Source organism: Podarcis vaucheri (assembly GCF_965113315.1).
Source record: "Podarcis vaucheri genome assembly, chromosome: 3".
Taxonomy (NCBI): domain Eukaryota; kingdom Metazoa; phylum Chordata; class Lepidosauria; order Squamata; family Lacertidae; genus Podarcis; species Podarcis vaucheri.
The window spans coordinates 96,385,113-96,406,271 of record NC_138761.1 but is presented as its reverse complement, the minus strand read 5'-3'; the positions used below and the strand labels follow the sequence as shown (position 1 = coordinate 96,406,271).

Sequence of the window (21,159 nt, the reverse complement as noted above, 5' to 3'; positions counted from 1 at the left end):
CGCAACACGCCCCCTCGCTCTCGTCCCCGCCCCCGCCCCTTCCCGCTCTCACGTCCGGGCATTCCCTGGCTGGCTTGCCGCCTCCCTGCTTACTGACAGCCAGCCGGCCCCGCCCTTCCTCTGGCCCTGCCAGGCTCCTCCCTCCCTCCCTCCTTCTCCTCGCGCCGACCTTTCCCCTAGTTTCCAGAAGGTGGTTCGGCTACTCGGCTCGCCGCCGCGGAACGTGCCCACGAGGGGCCTTTCCTGCTATCAGCATAGCTGCACGAGGCAATCACGCCGCCCGGCGGAGCCCATTGGCCAGCCCGGAGGAAGCTCGTGCTGCGATTGGCGAGCAGCCTCTCCCTCCTCCCTCTTCCCCTTTCGTTCTCTCCTCCTCCCTTCGCCCGCCTCCCAGCTGCTTTTGCTGTATGGAGTGTTTTGGTGTGTTTCCCTCTGTGTTTTGGCTGCTCGCCTCCCTCGGAGGAGGGAGGGCGGGAGGAGGTAGGTGGGAGGCAGGCAAGCAAGCAAGCAGGCGGAGGAGGAGGAGGCGGTTCTGGCTACAGCTCTTGCTGGCTTTGTCACATCGCTGCTGCCTGCGGGAGCTTCCACCATGCATACCTCGCCCTGCGTCGAGGCGATGGGAGATGCCCCCGCGGTGAGTACCACTTGCTGCACGGGGCGACGCGCGGGTGGGGGCGCGGATGCAGGGCAAAAAGACCCAGCCTGCCTCGATTTTACTCCCCGCTTCTGATCCTCCTCGCTTTCCAAAAGGTGCAAACGACTTGAGGTGCATGCGAGGGGGAGGCACTGATTCCCTGCGTGCGGGGAGGAGGAAGGAGAGCAGCTATCCTTGCTAGCCTTTCTTATTTATTGCTTTATTTAACCGCAATCTATGGGTTGCCAAGACGCCAAGGTGACGGGAGCGAGAGATGCGCGTGGCGCTGGGGGGGGGGGAGCAGCCTTCCTCTCTTATTTTTATTTTATTTCTATGGAGTGAACTTATATACCGCTTTTCGCCCCTAGATCCCCGGGCGGTTCTCTGCAAATCCGGGAGGGGTCGTGCCAACAAAGCCCATGAATGCTAGCCTTTCCTCCGGGCCAGGTCCTTGCTAACTTACCTGGGACTTGGTGAGGCTTATGATGGTGCATAATAGGCTAATGCTGCTCCTTTCCTCCCTCCCGCCCTCGCTTCTGGTGACTGGGAGCTATGCAAGCATAAGCGTGTGGGATGCCCTGGACGTTTGTGCTTCTTGCGACACCCCCGATCCTGGGAAGGAAGTTCTGCTTAGTTTCCATGGAGCAGGCAGACCTGCCAGTCAGTCCAGCCTGCACGAAACTGCTGCTTTGCTGGATCTAGGGTGGTGGTGGTGGTGATGTCTTACACTGACGCACATCGAATAATGTGCATCAGCATGAGTAATCCCAGTGATCCCGCAGTTGCCCGGTTGTTGCACGAGTATTACAGAGATTACAGTAAATGCAGGGAGGAGTGGTCTCGCGGCTTAGGGGGGGGTGAGAGCCTCAACCTTTTTGGGGAGGGTTTCTTTCTTTGTTAACTTGTGTCATTGCAGAGAGAGAGAGAGAGAGTCCTAGCCCCCCACCCCCGCAGGCAGCCTTTACTTTTGGACCTTGTGGGCAGAGCTACCCCGCCTCACAGGGCTTCCCAGCAGTGGCTCAGCCAGAGACCACCACCCACTTGCTCACATGGCTATTTTGATGCATGACGTCGCCCCACTCCTCCCCCCCCCACCCCTGAGCTATATTTGGAGTGGGTGGTTGCTCTGGATCCCATGAGGGGGGGGGGAAGAAAGCCTTCCGCCCCATTCCCTCCCTTTTGGAAGGTGGCGCTTCGCTGCCTCCCACCCAATCCACATGGACATCGTCATTTTGCTGATCTGCATGCCGTTTCCTCTCCCCCCCCCCCCCGTTTTTAAAAAATACTGTTATTAAAGCAAAGACAGTGCGAGGAAGGCGGGGAGGTCGGTTGGGCAATTGGACCTGCCGTTTGGTAGTGTTCCTTGGTACAGTGAATTGGTGGGGTATTTCCTGCCGTCTTTGTGATGGCTCTGGCTCTGCTTTTGCAGCCCGCTTCTGTTGTGCTGTGTGCCAGCTCATCCAGCTTGCCTCTGCAGTGTCTGGGTGAAAGGAGGTGATTTAAGGACAAGCCGCCAGGCTAAGTTATGGAGCCGCGCGTGCCTGCTTGGAAAGCAGACCAAGGCGCGTTGAACTTATTTCCTCCTTCCTTCCGAAGCTTATCAAGCGATTGTGGATTAATAATTGTCACGAACTGCAAGCGAACCTAAAATTCTTCTTCTTAAACGTTTCTCATCTTGGATTCTCTAGCCTTTGAATAGGCTGTCCCCCTCCCCCAAGTTCTTTTAAATCTTATTGATTTGACACAGATATCATTTTAGCACCCAAGGAAAATAATGTTCATCAGTTGCAAGCAAATGGAGAATTCCTGGTGGTTTTTAAGCATTTCTCCTCATATTCTGGAATCTTTTACCTCCATATTATTAAATGTATCAGTTTCAAGATTGCCCATCTTACTCCTTTTTATTCCCAGATTCTTTGAGTTCATTTGAGTTTCTGTGAACTTGTGATACCAATTTGTTAGGTTAACTTCACATTTCATATTGGCTTAACCATGTGAATAGGTGCTTTCCGTTGGGTTCATTTATTATTATTATTATTATTATTATTAGTAGTAGTAGTAGTAGTAGTAGTAGTAAATATATGCACATGGCAGCTCTGCGGCATCTAAGGGAGCATAATAATTGTCTGTAGACACTACATGGTTTACTGTCCAGCTGCCTGATTCCACTTTCCTTTTTGTTCTGGGCTTCTAATTGCCAGTTTTGAGTGTGAACTGAATAGGGAGTAGAATCCTATGCACATGTGGGGTTCTAGACTGGTGAAAGGTATTTGCATTGCACTAATTTGCTATAGGGAGATGCTCATGACCAACAAAATATGGTGGCTTTGACCCATACATGAGTCAACCATGCTGGGCATTTATTTCAGCAGCCTGTTGTGTTGCCTATATTTATTACTCTTTCTAAGAAACCATCACTGAACAAAACTGGAGATAAAACGATCCCCCGCTATGTCTCATCTTCCCTGCAGTTTTGGAATATTAACATTAAATACTGTGTCATTCTGGGAAGTCACTTTAGAAAGTTGAAGCAAGGCTGCAGACGTTACATCTTCTTGGACCTTTCCCAACACACGCACACATGCGTGTGCACACCCACCCACACCCACCTCTCTCTCTCTCTCTCTGTTGTTGCCATGGTGGTGCAGTCTGTGCTAACTGAAGAAAGGAATAACTTTCCTGTGGAAGAGCAAAGTTGGCAGCCAGATTTTGCTTTTTTTAATCTCTGGGGGCCTGATCCAATTTGAGTTGCACATAAAAAAGGTATTATTGTGCAACTTAGTTGTTCCAGAAGGTGAACAGGATATGTATTTGAATACACATCACCATTCAAAGGAGTGCAGTGCGGGAAAGCAACTGAATTCACCTGTGAATTACCCAGCAATTGATATGCACGCATGCTGAATCAGCTCATTGGTCAGGCCAGCGTAGTACTGCTTTCACTGACTGGCAGCAGCACTCCCTTGGCTGCCAGTCGTTACTACCTGTTATTATTTTAGCAGGTGATAGATAGAACGTGGAGCTCTGAATGCAGGGGATGTACTGTACTAAGTACTAAGCTATAGCTTTTCTTCTGCTCATGTGTGCATACTTAGAAACTGGATTGGGCTCTGACATGTATGCTGCCTTTTTAAAAGCAGACAATAGGGCATATGCTTGTTTTCCGTGTGACTTACAAACAATGGCTCACTTATCTCTAGGTTGACATTGTGGACATCTATGAATCCATACGTGAACGGCAGCGTCATGACAGTGAAAGGTCTACTTGTAGCACCTTGGAACAGAACGACATAGAAGCAGTAGAGGCACTTGTTTGTATGAGCTCCTGGGGTCAAAGATCACAGAAAGGCGACCTGTTGAAGATAAGGCCTCTTACACCTGTCTCAGATTCAGGTGATTTCTCAATGCACACTGAACCCACGTCTGAGTTGCCTAAGGATTATAACTTTTTATCCACACTGGTAAGGAAAAAACAAACAAACCCTGGGACAAAATTAATTTGCATGGAATCGATATGAATATTTTTGAGAGGAAAGACATGAATATGTCCCCCATTTAATCTGTTAGCAGTAATTTCTTGGTTTGGCTTGAAGGCATTTATTATGCAATAAGCTCTAAGAGAACAGCATACATTTCCACTCACGAGTACAGTTGCTTCAGTTTAGTTAACGATGTGTTTGAGGTTATTTTGGAATAATGCAGTCTTCCCTATCCTGGGATCCTCCAGATGATGATGATGATGATTTTATACACACACACACACACACACACACCACACTGGGTATCCCCAGCCACTCTGGGCAGCTCCCAACAGAATATGATTGCAAACCTTTTTCAGACCATGGCCCCCTTCCAACCTTGTTTCCTTCCTGTGCCCCTCCCATGCATGTAGCCGGGGGGGTGTCAATCCCCCCCCCGTAAGTAACAGTCAATACAAATCTGAGGTTCTGCTCCGCCAACAAAAGCCTGCCCTCCTAACAAAAATCCTGGCTATTCCCCCGCCGCCCCCTGTCCTACTGGTAGAAAGATAGCTATTTAAACATTTTGTTTTCAAATAGAACATGTTTTATAATTTTCATAATTTATCCAAAATGCAATTACACAAAATGATAGGAACATAATGAAATATTGTTGAAGCCGGAAAACAGAATAATAGATCTGGAATGACCCGGGGGTCATCTTTCTAGTACAACCCACTGCAGCGTAGGAAACTCAGCTAAAGCATCCATGAGAGATGGCTATCCAACCGCTGCTTAGGAACCTCCAGGGAAGGAGTGTCCAGAACCTCCCGAGGGAGATCCATCTTCCATGTATTGTTAAAAAATAAACAACACTTATTTGACCCAAGTTATTTGACACAGAGGAGGAAACCTACAGATGCAGTCCAAAAGGCGCACAGGGAGTTTTGTATATATGGGAGAATTCTAAAAAGCAAGTGGTCCTCACTGACCTGGTGCAAAAGGATCTTGTCATCCAGAGAAGCCCTGGCTGGCTAGATAAAACACCATAGCCCCCCCCCCCGTACCTGGGAGTAAGGCCCACTGAACTCATTGCAGCTTTCTTCTGCGTAGACACTTGGTTATTTACTACATGCAAGTCAGCAGCACTAGATGACCCCACTTATCGAAGTGCTGGAGTGGATTTCACCCCATGCCTTGCAGAGCCAGGCAGACAGCAGTAAAGACTAAGATGAGCCCCTTCTAGCTAAACTAATCCTCAATTATCTCTCTGGGGAAAAACCAAACCAGGGTCTTTGAATATCATTATGGTTGTCTAAAACTTTTGTGGGGGGAAAGTAGTAATTATTATTATTATTATTATTATTATTATTATTATTATTATTATGTCTGACTTACACTTAAATGTTATAAATATGAAAGCTAGGAATGATCACACCTAAAGTAGTATTTTGGTATATGTATACTACCTCTGCTTCTTCCCCCTCCCCCCTTTAAATATAGTGTATGACACCACCCTATAGTCCAGATTTTGTTGAGCCTTCCACAACAGCACCGCTTTCGTCCCAAGCCACTTACTCAAAACCGAGGACAATCAAGACGAACATGTCTGCCTGTCTGATCACTCCTCCGGGTTGTACTCTTCCTGCACCCAAGCCAGCTGCCCTGAATTTGGGGAGGGAGTCCAGCCAGACGCCAGCGAGAGCGGAGCAAGTTGCTCCTCAGCGTTGCAGAGCAAGGGCAACCAGCGTGATCCGCCACACCGGGGACAGTGCCGGTTACTCCCACCTTCCTCCTGTGCAAACAAAAGCAGAAGCTGCGTTGGGCGCCAGTGTTTCGGCAGACGGGCACGAGGCGCAAGACGAGAGACATCCTTCAGCCTTGCAAGACTGCGACATTGCGGACAGCATAGCTTGTGGCACTTCGCCAGGACGTGAACTGTATTTGCATGGCTCAGGTTGTTCCAGAGCCACCAGCAAAGGATGTGAACCTGTGAGGCTTGCTTCGCAGCAGACCCCTTTCCCGAACGCTTGCGAAAGTGACCCACAGCAGAAGTCCCCCTCGCTGCTAGCCTCCCCGCTCTCCAATCCCCAAGTGATCTGCCAAATGATCCCCTTGGACGGACAAAGAGGTATGGTCCCAGGCTTTCTAAAGCCCTCTGCTCAGATGGCAGCGACGGTCAAACCCATCCTGCCCCACACAGCCCCAGTTTCTCAGCCTGTGTTGATGGGGCCTTCCATGCCTCAGGGGACTGTTATGTTGGTTCTTCCGCAGGCTGCTGTTGCCCAGGCGCCTCCTTGCCAACAAACTGTGATGTCTGTTGGGAATACCAAGTTGTTGCCCCTGGCCCCTGCTCCGGTTTTCATTGCCTCTGGCCAAAGCAGCACACCTCTAATTGACTTTTCCCGGAGAAGAAATTACGTTTGCAACTTCCCGGGCTGCAGGAAGACGTACTTCAAAAGCTCTCACCTCAAAGCCCACCTGCGTACTCATACCGGTATGTATAGAAGAGCTGTGGATGTGATCTGCCTCTTCTAATCCCTCTGTTGCAGATACTCAGGTGGGGATGTTGTTGCTTACGTAGCCAATAGGACACCACACAAACCCAAGAGGGGAAGAGCTGTAGCTCAGTGGCCTTGTATTCAGAAAGTCCCTGGTTTAATCCTTGTTTCTTCAGGTAGGCCTGGGGGAGACCCATGCCTGAAAGCTTTGAGCAGAACAGCCATACGGCCTAGACGAAACTGAGCCAGATCGACCCGTGTTCTGAACTGGTATAATTCAGCTGTGAGCAGTGTTAGATGTATAAGCTAGGCACCAAATGGCTCCTTAAACCAGGGTTACAGTCACCAAAACAGGATGCCTAGTTGCCATTTGGGGGCAAGGCAGCTCTAAAGTCGTATTTTTCAATACAACTTTTGGTTCCTGAAATTCGTTCTGATTGTGCAGATAAAATATAACAGATAGAATTCTACAGGATCCTTCACTACTGTGTGAAAACAGGCAAGAACCAAGAATCTTCAGATGGTGGAGACGTCGGGCACCATCCTGGCACCTTGGCATCGTCACAAGTGGCTGATAGCCAAGTGCAAAATGCACCAGGCTCCTGGTGGGTTTCGAAGTTTGCAGAGTACAAAAAAGAGAGAAAAGAAACCCTATTGGGGTGGCAGTGAGGGTAGACTAAAAGCCCAGAGAGGGCTTAAATGTGCTTAGTGGTTCCAGACGGCTGATTATGGGAAGAGACTGAAACCTCAAGGGAGGAGTAAAATGAGTATGGCCTGAAGGGGACACTGAAGAGAGCTACGCCACACAGTGTTGAAAGTCCCACTCGCATGCCTTTAGTGGTTGTCTAGCAACATATGGACATTTCAGGAGTGTGGAAATAGGAGACTGGATAGTAGAACATTTCTTGTTTAGTGGAGAGGGACTGTTTTTAGGAAGACAAAAAGAGGAATGGAGAACCTGCGGCTATTCCAATGTTGCTGGACTACAACTCCCATGATCTTGCCAGAATATTTACCATGCTGTTTGGGGCTGATGGGAGTTGGAGTCCAGTAACATATGGAAGGCCACTGGTTTTCCCCACCCCCATCACTGGTTTAGAGCTTCTAAATTGCTTGCATCTGAATGTATAGGTGGAGACTGGGGAACTCCCCCCTCCCCCCAAAAAAAACCCCACCCTCTGAATGTTCAGTAGAAGATCTGGAAAGAGCCATTACATGTGTACAGCTGTAGGCATGTAGGGTCTTCCTTGTGGTCTGGAGCCCTCTTGGTTCAGGATACAGAAAGTCTGAAGAGAGCCCTAATTGTAGTGAGTAGGTCTGATCAGGTCTACAGGCTTAACTTCTAAGTAAGAACGATAACACTGTGCAGTAAATAGACTTAAGACCTGGTGTAACTTTAGAGAAATGAATTTAAAGAGAAGGGTTGTTTCATAACACAGGCCATCATGGGTGTCGTATTCTTTTATCTTGGGGGCGAAAAATACTGACCTTTAGCGTTTTAATTGTAAAGACTAATCCCTTGACGAAAGAGTATGTCCTGGGGTGTGTTGGGAACAAAGGAGGTCTTCTTTTTTTATAAAACTTCTTGCTCTATTATTTAGAGGAGAAGCCCCCTGGCTTCTGTAGTACTCCTTAGTAAGTTCAGATTCAAGAGCTGTTCCTGCAGTTGAATGAATTGCTTCTTGTCTACCTTGTTTCCTTTCTTCATGTAATCTGCTATAGAAAAAAAAGGCAGTCTAAACTAGAGATGGTTTGTGTGGCAATGTATGACCTCTTTGGTAAAACCAGCTGTCTTGTTCTTGGGTTCCCTTCGATTCCCCCACCTACCTGCCCATGCTTCCTTCTTTCCAGGAGAGAAACCTTTCACCTGCAGCTGGGAAGGTTGTGACAAGAAGTTCGCCCGCTCTGATGAACTCTCTCGCCACCGCAGAACTCACACAGGGGAGAAGAAGTTTGCCTGTCCGGTCTGTGACCGCCGCTTCATGCGCAGCGATCACCTGACGAAACACGCTCGCCGCCACATGACGACAAAGAAAGTGCCCAGCTGGCAGACAGAAGTTGGCAAACTGAACAGAATTGCAACCATGGAGAAGCCTAAGAGTGAGACTCCTTTGAGCATGCTTCTGCCTATGCTGTCTTCTGGCTAGCAGGCCTGCATTGGAAGATGAACATTTCAAGAGGAACTTGGGTGGTTTCCAAAAAACCAGCTTTGACTGTTTTTGGGGTTGTTTTTTTTTAAGTATCCAAGAGTGGTTGCATTTATATTGAGGAGGAGGAGGAGGAAAATCCTGTAAAGTCTTCTGCCCTCTCTTTTTCCTCCCCATCCCTTCGTATTAAGCTCTATTTAAATGTTAACATTTTATTTCTGTTATCCTTTTGTTTTCCCCAATGCTTTTAGGGCATTTAACAGCACTTGGGGGGAGGAGGGAGAATATTTGTTGGCAATGGGCTTTGCAAACATATCTTTTCTGTTGAGTTAACAGTGGTTGATGAAAAGTGAAACAGGGTGGTTCCCCCTCCCTCCCCCGGCATTTTAAACTAGTCCCCCCCCCCCCATCTTACGAGTTCAGCTGTGGTCTGATCTTGCAAAATCACCCTGTGAGAAGAGTGAAAAGCAACATCAGAGGTACCACTTGGAAATTTATTTATTTTTTTCCTAAACTGAATCCAAACTAATTTGAAATTTCAGAGTGTCTGAACTCCAGTCTAGCGACTGAATCCACTTTAGGATTATCTGCTGTGCCACATTTTAAAGCAGTGTCGTTCTTTCCCAAATGTCTGAATATTGAGGCCTAGGTATTGTTGATGCCTATAACTAGCTCAGGACCAATTTAGGTGCAGCACTGACCATGTGTGTCCCTGCTGGGAAGTTCTAACCTGTGCAGTAACTCCACATGGTCAACTGCACGCTCAAAAGGTTTTAACCCTAGACACCATTCCATAATGCTCACCCTCTGTTAGTCAGTTGTTGGTGTGTAAACACGTATGGATTAGTGGATGTGGTACATCGGCTACTTGACGCTCCTGTATGTGTACGATTGTACAGTGGCAGGGCTTCATATATTCACCACTGCATTCAAATTTGCTTGTGTGAACAAAATCCCACCTGTTGCTTCCCTGCTTGCAGTCTGCTGGTCTGACTTGAGTTGGGAAAGTTTGGTGGACCTTGTATTTTGTGGCAAAGGAGTGACTTGCTAAAGTGCCCCCTACATTTATTAATTGCAACGCGAGAAGTGACCTTTTAATTTGAGTGCTGGTAACGTTTGGAAGGCTTGGGGGCAGCTTGTCTGTCCGTTGGGACGGTCCTGCCAAACCGCAAGGACTTCTGTATATCCAGTCTTCAGAACGGAAGAACTTTCGGATCACATTCCCTTCAGAGTGAAAGTTAAGCATGTCCATCAATATATCCCTTATGACATCAGTGGGGAAAAGAAGTGCCTAGTTTTGGATTATGCCCTTGATCTCTTAATAGTAATGAGTATAAGGACCCCTTAAGGGAAATCCCCAAACCACATTGAGCTATTGTTTTGATCTAAATAAAGTTGGGGGAGGATTTATGATTTGAAGTAAAGGCTGAAAATGCAGTGCCTGCATAACCATTTTTATAATCATCCAAGAAAACATTTGAAAATCTGATCAATGACACAACCACAACAGACAGCACCTTAAATAATTCTCACTTGAGTAGTTCATAGGTAAAGAGAATAAACAAGGCAACAGAAGCAATTGGACATTAAGGGTTCAGCACTCAAATCGGCTCCTGTCTTGCCACTTTCAAAATGAGCTGGATTTATAATGGGAAATTGCTGTCTGGCAATGGATTGTTCCAGATCAATAAGTCGTTTCTCACAAAAGTGACCTGAATATTCTTAGCTTTGGAGCAAAAGCGCTTTGTGGAGATGTTAACTGCTGTTGTTGTGGTCTCTTTTTCCACAGCACATTGGATGAGTGAAATGAAAGGACGGTGATGGAAGAGAACTAAAATTAAGGGTGGACCTGCCATTTCACATGATTTGCTCGATTCTGTATACATAATATTTAATCAAGCTGAGATAATTGTTCTAATGATGACGAGAAAGCATGATCAGATGTGTATGTATATATGTGTGTGTGGAATAAGTAATATCTGACACTTCATTGGTATCTGAAACTAGGTAGACCTCTCGCAGTTGGAATCTCAACCTCATCTCTTTATTATTCAGCCAAGATTGCAGTGCATTTGCCAATTTGTGTTGGAGCCATTGGAGAATATTTCCACAGATGGTGGGAGTTTACTTGGAAACACATCTGGAGTAAGTAGCTTGAGAAATGCAGTTCTAAAACACCTGTACCAATGTACCCTCAGTTTCAACACAATGCCTAGGGCAGGGATATGGTATGTGTGGCCCTCCTGATGTTGTTAGACTCCAGCTCCCATCAGCCCCAACCAGCATGACCAGTGGCCAGAGATTATTGGAGTTGCAGTCCAGCAACATCTGCATGGCTGGCTTGGGCAGTACTGTTGAATAGGTTTGCCAGTATCTGCTTTTGTACCTCCAGCAGCAGCCTGATCTGCAGAAATCGAGAAAGTGAATCTCACCCTAGCACTTCATTCGCATGCTATGAAGAGCTTCAGCTGCTAAATTTCTGCAAGTCAGGGGCAGGATCTCTGCCAAGAAAAAAGGCTGGTTGGCAACTCTACCAGCATCACATCATATGTTGAGAGCCTGCAGAGCCACTGCAATCAGTTTGCCCATTTTAAGCATTTATCTACCTCCCTGTCCATTATTGACAACTAACGCTCATGAAGTTGACCATAACAGAAGCACCCAATTATCTCTTTTTTTTAAAAAAAAAGTAGCCATGGTCATGGATATGGGAATTATGCATTGAAAGATTATCATCAATTTAAACCAATCTGACCTATATTCCCAATTCAAGTATATTGGAAGCAGGCAGACTTTGAAATTGATGTTAAACCAATGCTGTCGCATTGTGTGAGCTACCAAGCCTATTGTAGTTTCCAACAGTACATTATGGCTTGGCAGGTGATTAAGTAGATGGAAAAGATAGGAAGTTTGCAGGCAGTTCTCCTAGGTGAGTGGACTGCATTTGATGGGTCACTAGTTCAGCACGCACAGAATGTTACCCATACTGCACCTTACTGTATTTGTGTGTTTGATTTACTATAAATAATAAACTTTATTTCACGAGCCAACAGATCTGTGGCTCCTCTGAAACATGTTAGAAGGTGCAAGATGAGTATAAATAGATTTTTTCCCCTTCACTTTATGGTCACCTAATTAAAAAAAAATGAATATTCTACACGTTCAGTGTTAAAAAAAAGGAGCTGGTGAGAAGACAAGCTACATGGCAGAAATGCAGTGTATATAAAACCAAAATGCAACAACTTGATTCGTCTGGAATCACTGTCTCTGCCCCTTTCTGACAATATGCAGACGCAATAGTCCATTTTTCTCTGGTTTAATTCCATTGAAATTTATCAAAAGTTGCCAGAAGTCAAAAGATTTCCCTTGTGCAATTGCTAGGCTTTTCAAAAAGTTTCCTAATTCTCTCCCCCCTCTCCCATGCTGATTATCACCTGACTTAAGATTATGGGAATTTATGTTTGGTGTAGTAAAATATTGTGCCTAATATTTTATAAACCTTGTTTTGTCTTTCTGTTCATTTTATTGTGGGATTCCTGTATTTGTGTGTATATGCAAATATTGTTTGTATTCCTTCAAGGGCTGCATTGTAATCCCTCTTCTAGTAAAGTGAATATTTGCATAGGTGGTTTTTCCGTTTTCCCTCCCCTCTGACAGCTCTCCTTTTACCTCAAAACAATAGGGAAAAAAGAGAAAGCAACGTTTTTCTTGGCCAATACAAATGCTTTGCATTTACACCACACTTTGAAACACTCAAAAGTGCTTCGCATGCACAAGATCTGCAGAATATTACAGTCAACCCTGATGCAACCAAACCTTTGCAGCAGCAAAGAGTATTGAAAACAAGGATTGGGCATGACCAGCCGATAGCACCTTGTGCACAAATCATCACGAATGCACAATAGAAAGGGTGTCTGGAAGGGGGCCCTTTGAGAGATGAATGGGACCGTTAAGATGATGAAAGGGTACATGTTTTGGCAAGGGAAGCTGGCTGCCATCTGGAACAAGTGGCTTTCATTCTAAAGGAAAAGTTTCCTGGGGAAATCCGCCAACCACTTGACTTGAGTGGGCATGTTTTCAAAGCAGCATACGTGGTTCCATCAGCCTCAGCTGATTTTTGCAGGGAATTTCCTGTTTCAAAAAACAGACCGACAGAAGAATGGCATGTGCATCCCAGAAGGTTTCCATAGTGCGATGGACCTTGGTTTTAGGTACATCTGTATCTATTCCAAGTAATTTCCTGTATAGTGCTGGCCAATTCTTGAATTGTTTCACAGTCCTAAGCTGTCCCCATGAACGACACATAAACAACAAACACTTAACTTGTAGAAAAATATCGAAGCTGCATGATGTGTACATATTTGTAAAAAAAAAGATAAAAGAACAGGAAGTACAGGTACCACCCAAAGTTAAAATCTAGCCTCTGGCATTTGCTGTATGAGCACTGGCTTACATTATGAATACACATAGTGCTTAAGCTTTATGCCAACGTTTCATTAGCATTTGTGTTTTAAGCTTGCCTAATCCTGTAAGATTTTCTCCAGTACCTCTGCTGTTGAACCTCAAATAGCATTTTCTTTTAATTTGAACAAGAAGAACCTACAAGAAGAATTAGCACCAGCAAAAGGCAGAGGCAGGAGAAATTTGAAGCAGAGATCATCTTATGGTGTCATTTAAACTGTCCACAGAAAAGGAGAGGAAGTAGTGCCTGTTTTAATATTGTTAAGAGTTAGCATTTAGCTTGGACGCATGGCTGATAAATTTCCTTCCGATTCATTCCAGTGACCACGGAGAATCTTATAACTACAAGAGGCTGGTACAATTTGCTGGGAATATATGCTTTAATAATGTACAGGTTAGTGCTTGGGGTCTGACAGGATCAAAGCTGGCCCACAGGAAAGGCAAAAGTGCAGACAGTCGAAAACAAGGATTCAAGTCCCTTGCTGCATGTCTCCCAAGACACTGAGGACGAAGGTGATGGTGCCTTCATAAGTCATAATTTTAAGATATCGGGAAAACTTGACATTCCGCCTGTAGGTGCGCCAGCTTTGGAGATGTATTTTCCCAAATGAGCACAACGAGAGTCCCTATAAGGCCACATCCTGACATAATGGCAGAGAGAACTCTGCAGAAACTTCTCCAGCCTGTGAGGATTCTACCAGCCTTCTTGGATGGTGGCATGCCCTCTTCTCTGCTCTTGCTTTCCCCACCCCTCCCCACCCCATCCCAGAGAAAACACCTTTCTGAGAAACACCGCTGCAGCTTCAACTATCTTGCCCCATAGTGAGCTTGTTCACAGGTCACTGTTGGCACAGCCCACAACAGCCTTCAGCGACAGTATTCCTGCTCAATCGTTGCCATCAGCTCCTCTTCGGAGTAATCATAGGATATCTTGGCCTGCCTCTCAAGCTTCTTGAGTGGCAGCCTGCAGAAATAATAATAATAATAATAATAATAATAATAATAATAATAATAATAATAATAATAAAAAAAAACCAACCAACTATAGCCAATATGCAAAACTAAATGAAGGAGAGGCCCATTTTTTTTGCACCCCAATAGCAAAATGTTATTTCTGCACAGACCCCATTTTTTTTACTTTGAATAGTTTTTTGTCTCCTATCTACACAATGCTTTTGAAAATAAATATTTATCAAGAAAATTTACACCCCACCTTGAAATGCTAAATAAAATTGAGCTCGGAACAAAAGGAGGAACTTTTTGAAAGGGAAATGTCTGTATGTGTGGAAGAGGTGGAAATATATCCTCTGGGATCTGGGCATATTTAATTTAACTGAGGGAGAAGTCATGCAAATTGTAAGGACAGCAGCACTAACAAGTGAAGGGAAAGAATTGTTCTGGAATAATAAATATCAAGCTAAAACAAAATTGTAGTAAAGGAACCTCTTTGATTTAACGTCAGTAAGCATATATATATGCCTATAAAGGGACATGGGTGGCGCTGTGTGTTAAACTAGAGCTTAGGGCTGACGGTTCAAATCCCTGCAATGGGGTGAGCTCCCGTTGCTCGGTCCCTGCTCCTGCCAACAGCAGTTCGAAAGCACGAAGTGCAAGTAGATAAATAGGTACTGCTCCGGCAGGAAGGTAAATGGCGTTTCCGTGCACTGCTCTGGTTCGCTAGAAGCGGCTTAGTCATGCTGGCCACATGACCTGGAAGCTGTACGCTGGCTCCCTCGGCCAATAAAGCGAGATGAGCGCCGCAACCCCAGAGTCGGTCACGACTGGACCTATAAAAGACAGGTGCTTTCCTTCTTTAGCAAGAGGTGCAGAACTGTAGTGAGAATGCTTGACAGGCAATTCTAGACCTTTCCCCATCCTGTTGTAGAAGCAAATGGAAGGCTGCATCACACAGCAGAGTGATTTTTTTTTAAAAGGCAAAGAAAAGACATTGGGTGCTATGAATAATTATTTTCAAATTTCCCAACACGCTTCTTGAGAAAACAGCTGTTCCTACTTAGGGGAACTCACTCAACATCTAAATTAAGGCAACCAAATTCTGATGACGTTTGGTCTCCTCCAGTTTGCCTCAGGGTGAGTGGACTTCCCCACACTTGCACAAAGATAAAAATAACAGCATTCCAATCAGGCTTTGTGGCCATTAAAAAGCTCAACCTTTCCTATGTGCCTATAATACGCAGGGTGTGGGTGTGTGTTGGTTCCCAGACTGATAAGCAAAAGATGAACTATATTAAGGTTACCAGATTTTTTTCAATGAATCCAGGGACACCTTTCAACTTCAGTAGGAATGAAAGGATTTTATCAGGGGACTGATTTGTAAATCCGGGGACTGTCCCTAGGAAACGGGGACGTCTGGTAACCTTAAACTATATAGGTGGAAACGGGGCCCTTTTCTGCAAAGGACAATAATGATGCTCTCGCCTCCATCATGGGCTGAAAACCAATTCCTCACAGCAGGACTCCCTTGCCCCAGAGGTCCTCAGTGGGAGCTGTTGCCTGGCAACCGCCAACAAGGAAAGGCTTGCCTTCATCATGGGATGGAGCAAATTCCAGCTCCTCAGACCCACTCCCTTACTCCAGAGGACCTCAGTGGGCAGAACCAGGAAAGACGAAGGATGAGCACACCGAAATGCCACCTGAGTAATCCCGCTGCCACCAGAGGGCCATTTCTGTTCCTGGTGCCAGATTTGAATGCCTTTTTTATTACTATTGACAGAATATTTTGTAAGCTGCTCTGATAGCTTCCTGGGGCTCTGAGGTGGGATAGAAGTATTCTGTAAAAAACAAAACAATGCCCACGGCTGAAAAGATAGTCATTTGAATTCAGGCGACTTACTGGTTGGCAAAGTTGTTGCTCTCTAGGCCTGGAGTGGATCTTGCTGAAAAGACCTGGGAACAAATCAACAGGACATCATGGGTGACACACAATGAAAAGTTAAATTCGCTGAAGTTTGTGCTCCTTTGTGCACAGGGAAGATGGGAGTGGTAATTTTCTGTGGTTTATCTCTGATCTCTTGACCGCGATTAAGTGAGAGCTGAGGAACTGTGTTGCACCTGTTTTGTATTCAGGAATAATGAATTAAGCGTGCATCTGCAGCATCCAGACCCCTCTTCTCTTGTGTCTGTTGACTTAGCAGATACCCTGCTGCAGGATTCTATTTTAGAGCCCGGCCAGGGAAAGATCCCTGTAACATTACCCAAACCTAAAAGGAGTTTCAATTACAACACAATCTCAACAGTGTGTCATTATTTTCCTGTAATACCTGTCCTCCTTTTTTCCGCCACTATGCACTCTTAAACATAGTGAAGAGACCCAACATTACATCCGTGACAGTCCCACCACCACCCCAAAAATTGCTGTTGCATAATTTCTATTCATTTCAGCAGGTCTTGTGCAGGAGAGATCCCTGTGGCACCGAGCTTTTAAAAAGTTTTCATATGAAACCACAGAATGGCTGTGTTTGTCACACACCAAATCAGGGCACAGCCAGGAATGGTTAAGAAGGTAAGCCACAAGATGGCATTGTTTCACTTAACACTACAACAAACAGAGTATTTTTCATAAAACTAGAATTTAAAGGAGCGCTGAGGCTTTGTGCACAGTACCAACACAAAACAGCTAGGTTCTTCTTTCTCAATTTGGATCAAAGCTGGTCAAAATGCACTATTTCGTTAAAAAATGACATGATAAACATGACTACACTGTTGCCACCCTCCAGACGTCCCATGGAAGGGGCACATGGAGAAGGACCTCAGGTGACCATCACAGGCTCTGGGTCAGTTCATGTGGGGTGAGATGGTTCTTACTAACTAGCTCATTCTTACACATTTAGCTCTGTCATATTTTCGAACACAGGGCCCCTGTGGACCACAAATATGCCAATCCTCTGAGTTCAAGCCATGCAAAACGCCTTTCTGATAACAATTCCTAGATCACCTCCAGAGCCAGGCGGCCTGCTTACTGAACATTCAACCCAAAGTTTGCAGGAAAGTTCAACAATGTGGGTGTTTCTTCAGCATGTGTCCTTGTTTGTTTGAGGGGAAGGTACAGTGGTACCTCGGGTTACATACGCTTCAGGTTACACACTCCACTAAGCCAGAAATAGTGCTTCAGGTTAAGAACTTTGCTTCAGGATAAGAACAGAAATCGGGCTCCGGCAGTGCGGCGGCAGCAGGAGGCCCCATTAGCTAAAGTGGTGCTTCAGGTTAGGAACAGTTTCAGGTTAAGTATGGACCTCCGGAACGAATTAAGTACTTAACCCAAGGTACCACTGTATTATGATGGTGAATAGCTTTGTGACAGAGCTGTTGGGCTCCCTTGGAAGGTGGTGCACTGGCCTCCCAGGGAGGTTCCAAAGCAGAGATTAGGTGCTTCAGTTGAGATTTCTGCTTTGCAGCAGGGTGCCAACTTGAATAAAATATTGAAGGGGGGGGGGAGGAAAGGCCCGCCCCGCATAATCAATCACATGACGCAGTGCACATACACTATTTGAATGGCAATGCCCATCAAATTTGAAGGTGTCCGGCCCCCACAAATATTATTTTTTTTGGGGGGGGGGTCGAAGACCCCTCGGCAGCCAGGAGTTGGCTCTTGTGCTTGCAGGGGTTTGGAATAGATAACCATCGGGCTCCCTCCCAATTCTATGATTCCAGGCGGCGTCGAATCATTTGTTATCCTGCGGGACAGACTCCCACCCCCCAAAACACAGCTGCCTGGAAGCGCCCTCAAGACAGTGCACATGCCAATAAGGCGCGCGCTTTCTTCCAGGATCTTGCTCCCTCTCCCAGACCTTCCAAAAGTCCCTATTTTCCAAGGACAACCCCAGATTTACAGAAGCCAACCCGGTTCCTGATTTGATCCTGGGGGATGTCCGGCTTTTCTTTAGGACGCCCCTATTTCCACGGCAGAAATGCTGGAGGATATGGAGCCATACGACACCCCCCCCCCCAGCCAAGGAAAAAAACACCTTGGGAAGCCGCCCAGAGTGGCTTGGGGCAACCGCATCATCATAAAACGATCATCATTACTATTGTGGAATAGGACATCCCTATTTGCATCGGAGAAGTGCATCTACTAGATGCTCAGCTCGCTTTTCCAAAAACGCGTGAATGGAAACCCTGGACGCGCCGTCTCGCCTCCCCACCGACCTGCAGCGCCGCCTTACCTCCTCGCCGCTGCCCTCTGGCGGGCGGGAGCAGCCATCCCCGGCGGCCTCGAGGAGGAGGGGGCGGCGTCGCCGCCGCCCCGTCGGCTGCCCCAGCCCTTCGTCGTTGCACTCCTCCAGCACCCGGTCCAGAAGCTCCGAGTCCGAGTCCGACTCGCCCGCCGACGGCGAGGTGGTGGCGGCGCGCGCCGGCGTTTGGCTGTAGCACCTGGGCTCCGCGCCCTGCTCCTCCTCTGCTCGGCCCTGCCTGGCGGGGGCGCTGATGCTCCCGCTGCCCCTGCCGGGGCCACGCCAGGGCTTCACCGAGCTGCGCCCTTTCCCCGGCCTGCTGCTGCCCGTGCCCATCGCCGACGCCCGGCTGTTTGGCTCGCGGCCGCCCCTGCCTAGCGCTGCTCCTCCGGCAGACCCATCGTTCGGGTTCCAGAGCTCAACTGTTGCTGGGGCTTGGCGGGCGGAGGCAGAGAGAGGGCGGGTGGGATCCTGGCTCCTCGCCTCCTCCTTGGAAATATATATATATATCTTTCCCTTGATCACAAAGTTAAGCGTTTTTGTTTCTAACTTAAGGACGAAAACGGTAGCAAGCAAAGGAGGTGGATTTCCAGCTCCGGTTTAAAGGGAGAAAAGCGAACTTGGAATTATTTTCAGCCCTCCCTTCCCTTCCTCCCTCCCCCCCTTTTTTTTTTAATTCCAAGAATTTGGCCTTGGAAGAAACCAAATGGGTGTAACCTCCTTCCTCAGAATGAGGTTGGTTTCAAAAATAGTCTCTGGGCAAATATTCTTAAACGAGTATTTTTCGACGCATGTGCTTATATGCACATAGTCTTCATGATATATAGATATACGGAAAGGCAACCCTCACAAATCATATATGCGGTGGATTCTTGGTGACTTGAAAACCGCTTCAAAATAAACAGATTCCTGGGATCTGGAGCAAACACTGTGGAAAGTATTCAAAGGGTCCAAACCACAGCTCAGCCTCTCCTTCTCTCTCTCTTTCTTGTTTTCCCAAGTGCTCAGAAATACATTTCCTTTTAAAAGCAACATAGCAACTCAGCTGTTTAACATCTTTAAAATACTGCCAACCTATCTGTTAATCATATCTACTAGGGTGAATTGCAGAATTATTTGGTTAGACGTGCTGTTCCATTTGGGCCACTGGAATGACCGCTCCCATCTCGATAAGACTGAAGCTCTAAGCCAAGGTGGGGGACCTACAAGGGGCAGGGGCCGCATCTGGCCCTTCAGACCTCTCTGTGTGGCCCTTGGGACAACAAAATCCCCTCCCCTGCCACACCCTCTCTCCGCAGGCCACATTCCTCAGCAACACTTCATTGCAACCTCCCTGAAGTTTTTTTCTTGGTTGATAACATCCTTGAACTCTGACGGCTAAACCGAGTGAGGGTCGCCAATGGGTCTCAAACCCTCAGTGGGTTAGGGACTTCCCTTGCATGCGAAGATGAGCTCTGATGGATTGAGAGGACAAGAGCAATAGTGGATCCAATGGTCAAGAAAGCGGTTTCTGCATGTGCTGTAGAGGGAAGTGAGGGGCCGATGGGTCTTGCCAACCCGGGAAGGTAGCCCATCTAGGAGAAGGAAAACTCCGATCCTAAGCTTCAGGTTACAGACTCTGCTAACCCAGAAATAGTACCTCAGGTTAAGAACTTTGCTTCAGGATGAGAACAGAAATTGTGCAGCGGTGGCGCGGCGGCAGCGGGAGGCCCCATTAGCTAAAGTGGTACCTCAGGTTAAGAACAGTTTCAGGTTGAGAACGGACCTCCAGAATGAATTAAGTTCTTAACCCGAGGTACCACTGTACATAGAAAGAGGAGTTGCTGTGCTCTGGAAGTCTTGCTGCATTTACTTCATCCTTGGCAGGTAGAACAAGTTCTCCTGTACTGCTGCAGCGCCTTTTAGGGAAGTTTTTAATATTTGCTTTATTGTTTTTAACACTCAATTGGAAGCTGCCCAGAGTGGCTGGGGAAACTCAGCCAGATGGACGGAGTATAAATAATAAATATTATTATTATTATTATGTTGTTGTTGTTTTATTTTCTGCACAGGGTTGATTGGCTAGCAACTGTGCCATCCCAAATGGAAGATTTGTGGCAATTTAAAAAGCTATTCTTTTGAAAATAATAAGAAGGAAGACGTAAAACAAAATGTTCCAGTATATCTTCCCCACTTCCTACCAGGAGCAGTCCAGGGCACTGGTGCACTCCTCCAGGATACTATGGCTACATACCAGGCCCGGCCCACTGATGAGACAAGGTGAGGTGCCTCCCTCAGGCAACAGAAGCCCAAGAAGCAGTGCTTGCCTCATAAACCCACCCACCAGCAGACAATCGGGACCAGCAGCGGCATCGGTTCCCTGCGAGATCTCTTGGAAATCACACAAGATCTCGCTGACTGTGAGGTTTTTACTGTCATGGATACCCTAGCTGAGATTCCTGCATTGCAGGGGGCTGGACTAGATGACCCATGGAGTCCATTCCAACTCTACAATTCTGTGAAGATATGCCAGCCCTAGGAAAACACAACAGTTCAACTGTCAATTTGGCGAAACTATCCTGATTAAAGTCTCCAGAACCACCTCAGAATTTGACCCAAGGTCGGTGGAAGTTGCTGTGCATATTGTAAACTTGTCCCTATATAAATTGCCATCAATGCGTTCCCACCCCCCGCCCATTCAGAACACATGGATGTGTTTTTAGAGCCTCCATGTCCCCTTTCTGCGGTACAATGATCTCTCGATCTAATTTATTGTTGGCCTGTAAA

General features: G+C 46.6%; 2 protein-coding genes across 2 annotated transcripts; one reads left to right on the top strand and one right to left on the bottom strand.

Moving 5' to 3' along the window:
* The first annotated feature begins 381 nt into the window (after nt 1-381).
* Nucleotides 382-12,364, top strand: KLF11 (KLF transcription factor 11). Its single transcript, XM_082215566.1, has 4 exons — nt 382-634; nt 3,835-4,095; nt 5,596-6,589; nt 8,445-12,364. Exons 1-4 carry the CDS (start codon nt 590-592, stop codon nt 8,738-8,740), a joined length of 1,596 nt encoding a protein of 531 aa, XP_082071692.1. The 5' UTR covers nt 382-589; the 3' UTR covers nt 8,741-12,364.
* Nucleotides 12,365-13,562: 1,198 nt separating this feature from the next.
* Nucleotides 13,563-19,049, bottom strand: CYS1 (cystin 1). The gene is made up of 3 exons (XM_082215698.1): nt 18,385-19,049; nt 16,056-16,108; nt 13,563-14,165 (listed from the first exon to the last, which is right to left on the bottom strand). Exons 1-3 carry the CDS (start codon nt 18,727-18,729, stop codon nt 14,069-14,071), a joined length of 495 nt encoding a protein of 164 aa, XP_082071824.1. The 5' UTR covers nt 18,730-19,049; the 3' UTR covers nt 13,563-14,068.
* Between the last annotated feature and the right edge of the window lie 2,110 nt (nt 19,050-21,159).

What these genes read in the sequence shown, in the direction of transcription:
- KLF11 (XM_082215566.1), top strand. Translation starts at nt 590, where the DNA reads ATGCATACCTCGCCCTGCGTCGAGGCGATGGGAGATGCCCCCGCG. An exon ending in ATAACTTTTTATCCACACTG is followed by an intron (nt 4,096 to 5,595) that starts GTAAGGAAAAAA and finishes CTTTAAATATAG; the next exon opens with TGTATGACACCACCCTATAG. An exon ending in CCACCTGCGTACTCATACCG is followed by an intron (nt 6,590 to 8,444) that starts GTATGTATAGAA and finishes CCTTCTTTCCAG; the next exon opens with GAGAGAAACCTTTCACCTGC.
- CYS1 (XM_082215698.1), bottom strand. Translation starts at nt 18,729, where the DNA reads ATGGGCACGGGCAGCAGCAGGCCGGGGAAAGGGCGCAGCTCGGTGAAG. An exon ending in CAGAGGGCAGCGGCGAGGAG is followed by an intron (nt 16,109 to 18,384) that starts GTAAGGCGGCGC and finishes ATTTGTTCCCAG; the next exon opens with GTCTTTTCAGCAAGATCCAC. An exon ending in AGCAACAACTTTGCCAACCA is followed by an intron (nt 14,166 to 16,055) that starts GTAAGTCGCCTG and finishes TTATTTCTGCAG; the next exon opens with GCTGCCACTCAAGAAGCTTG.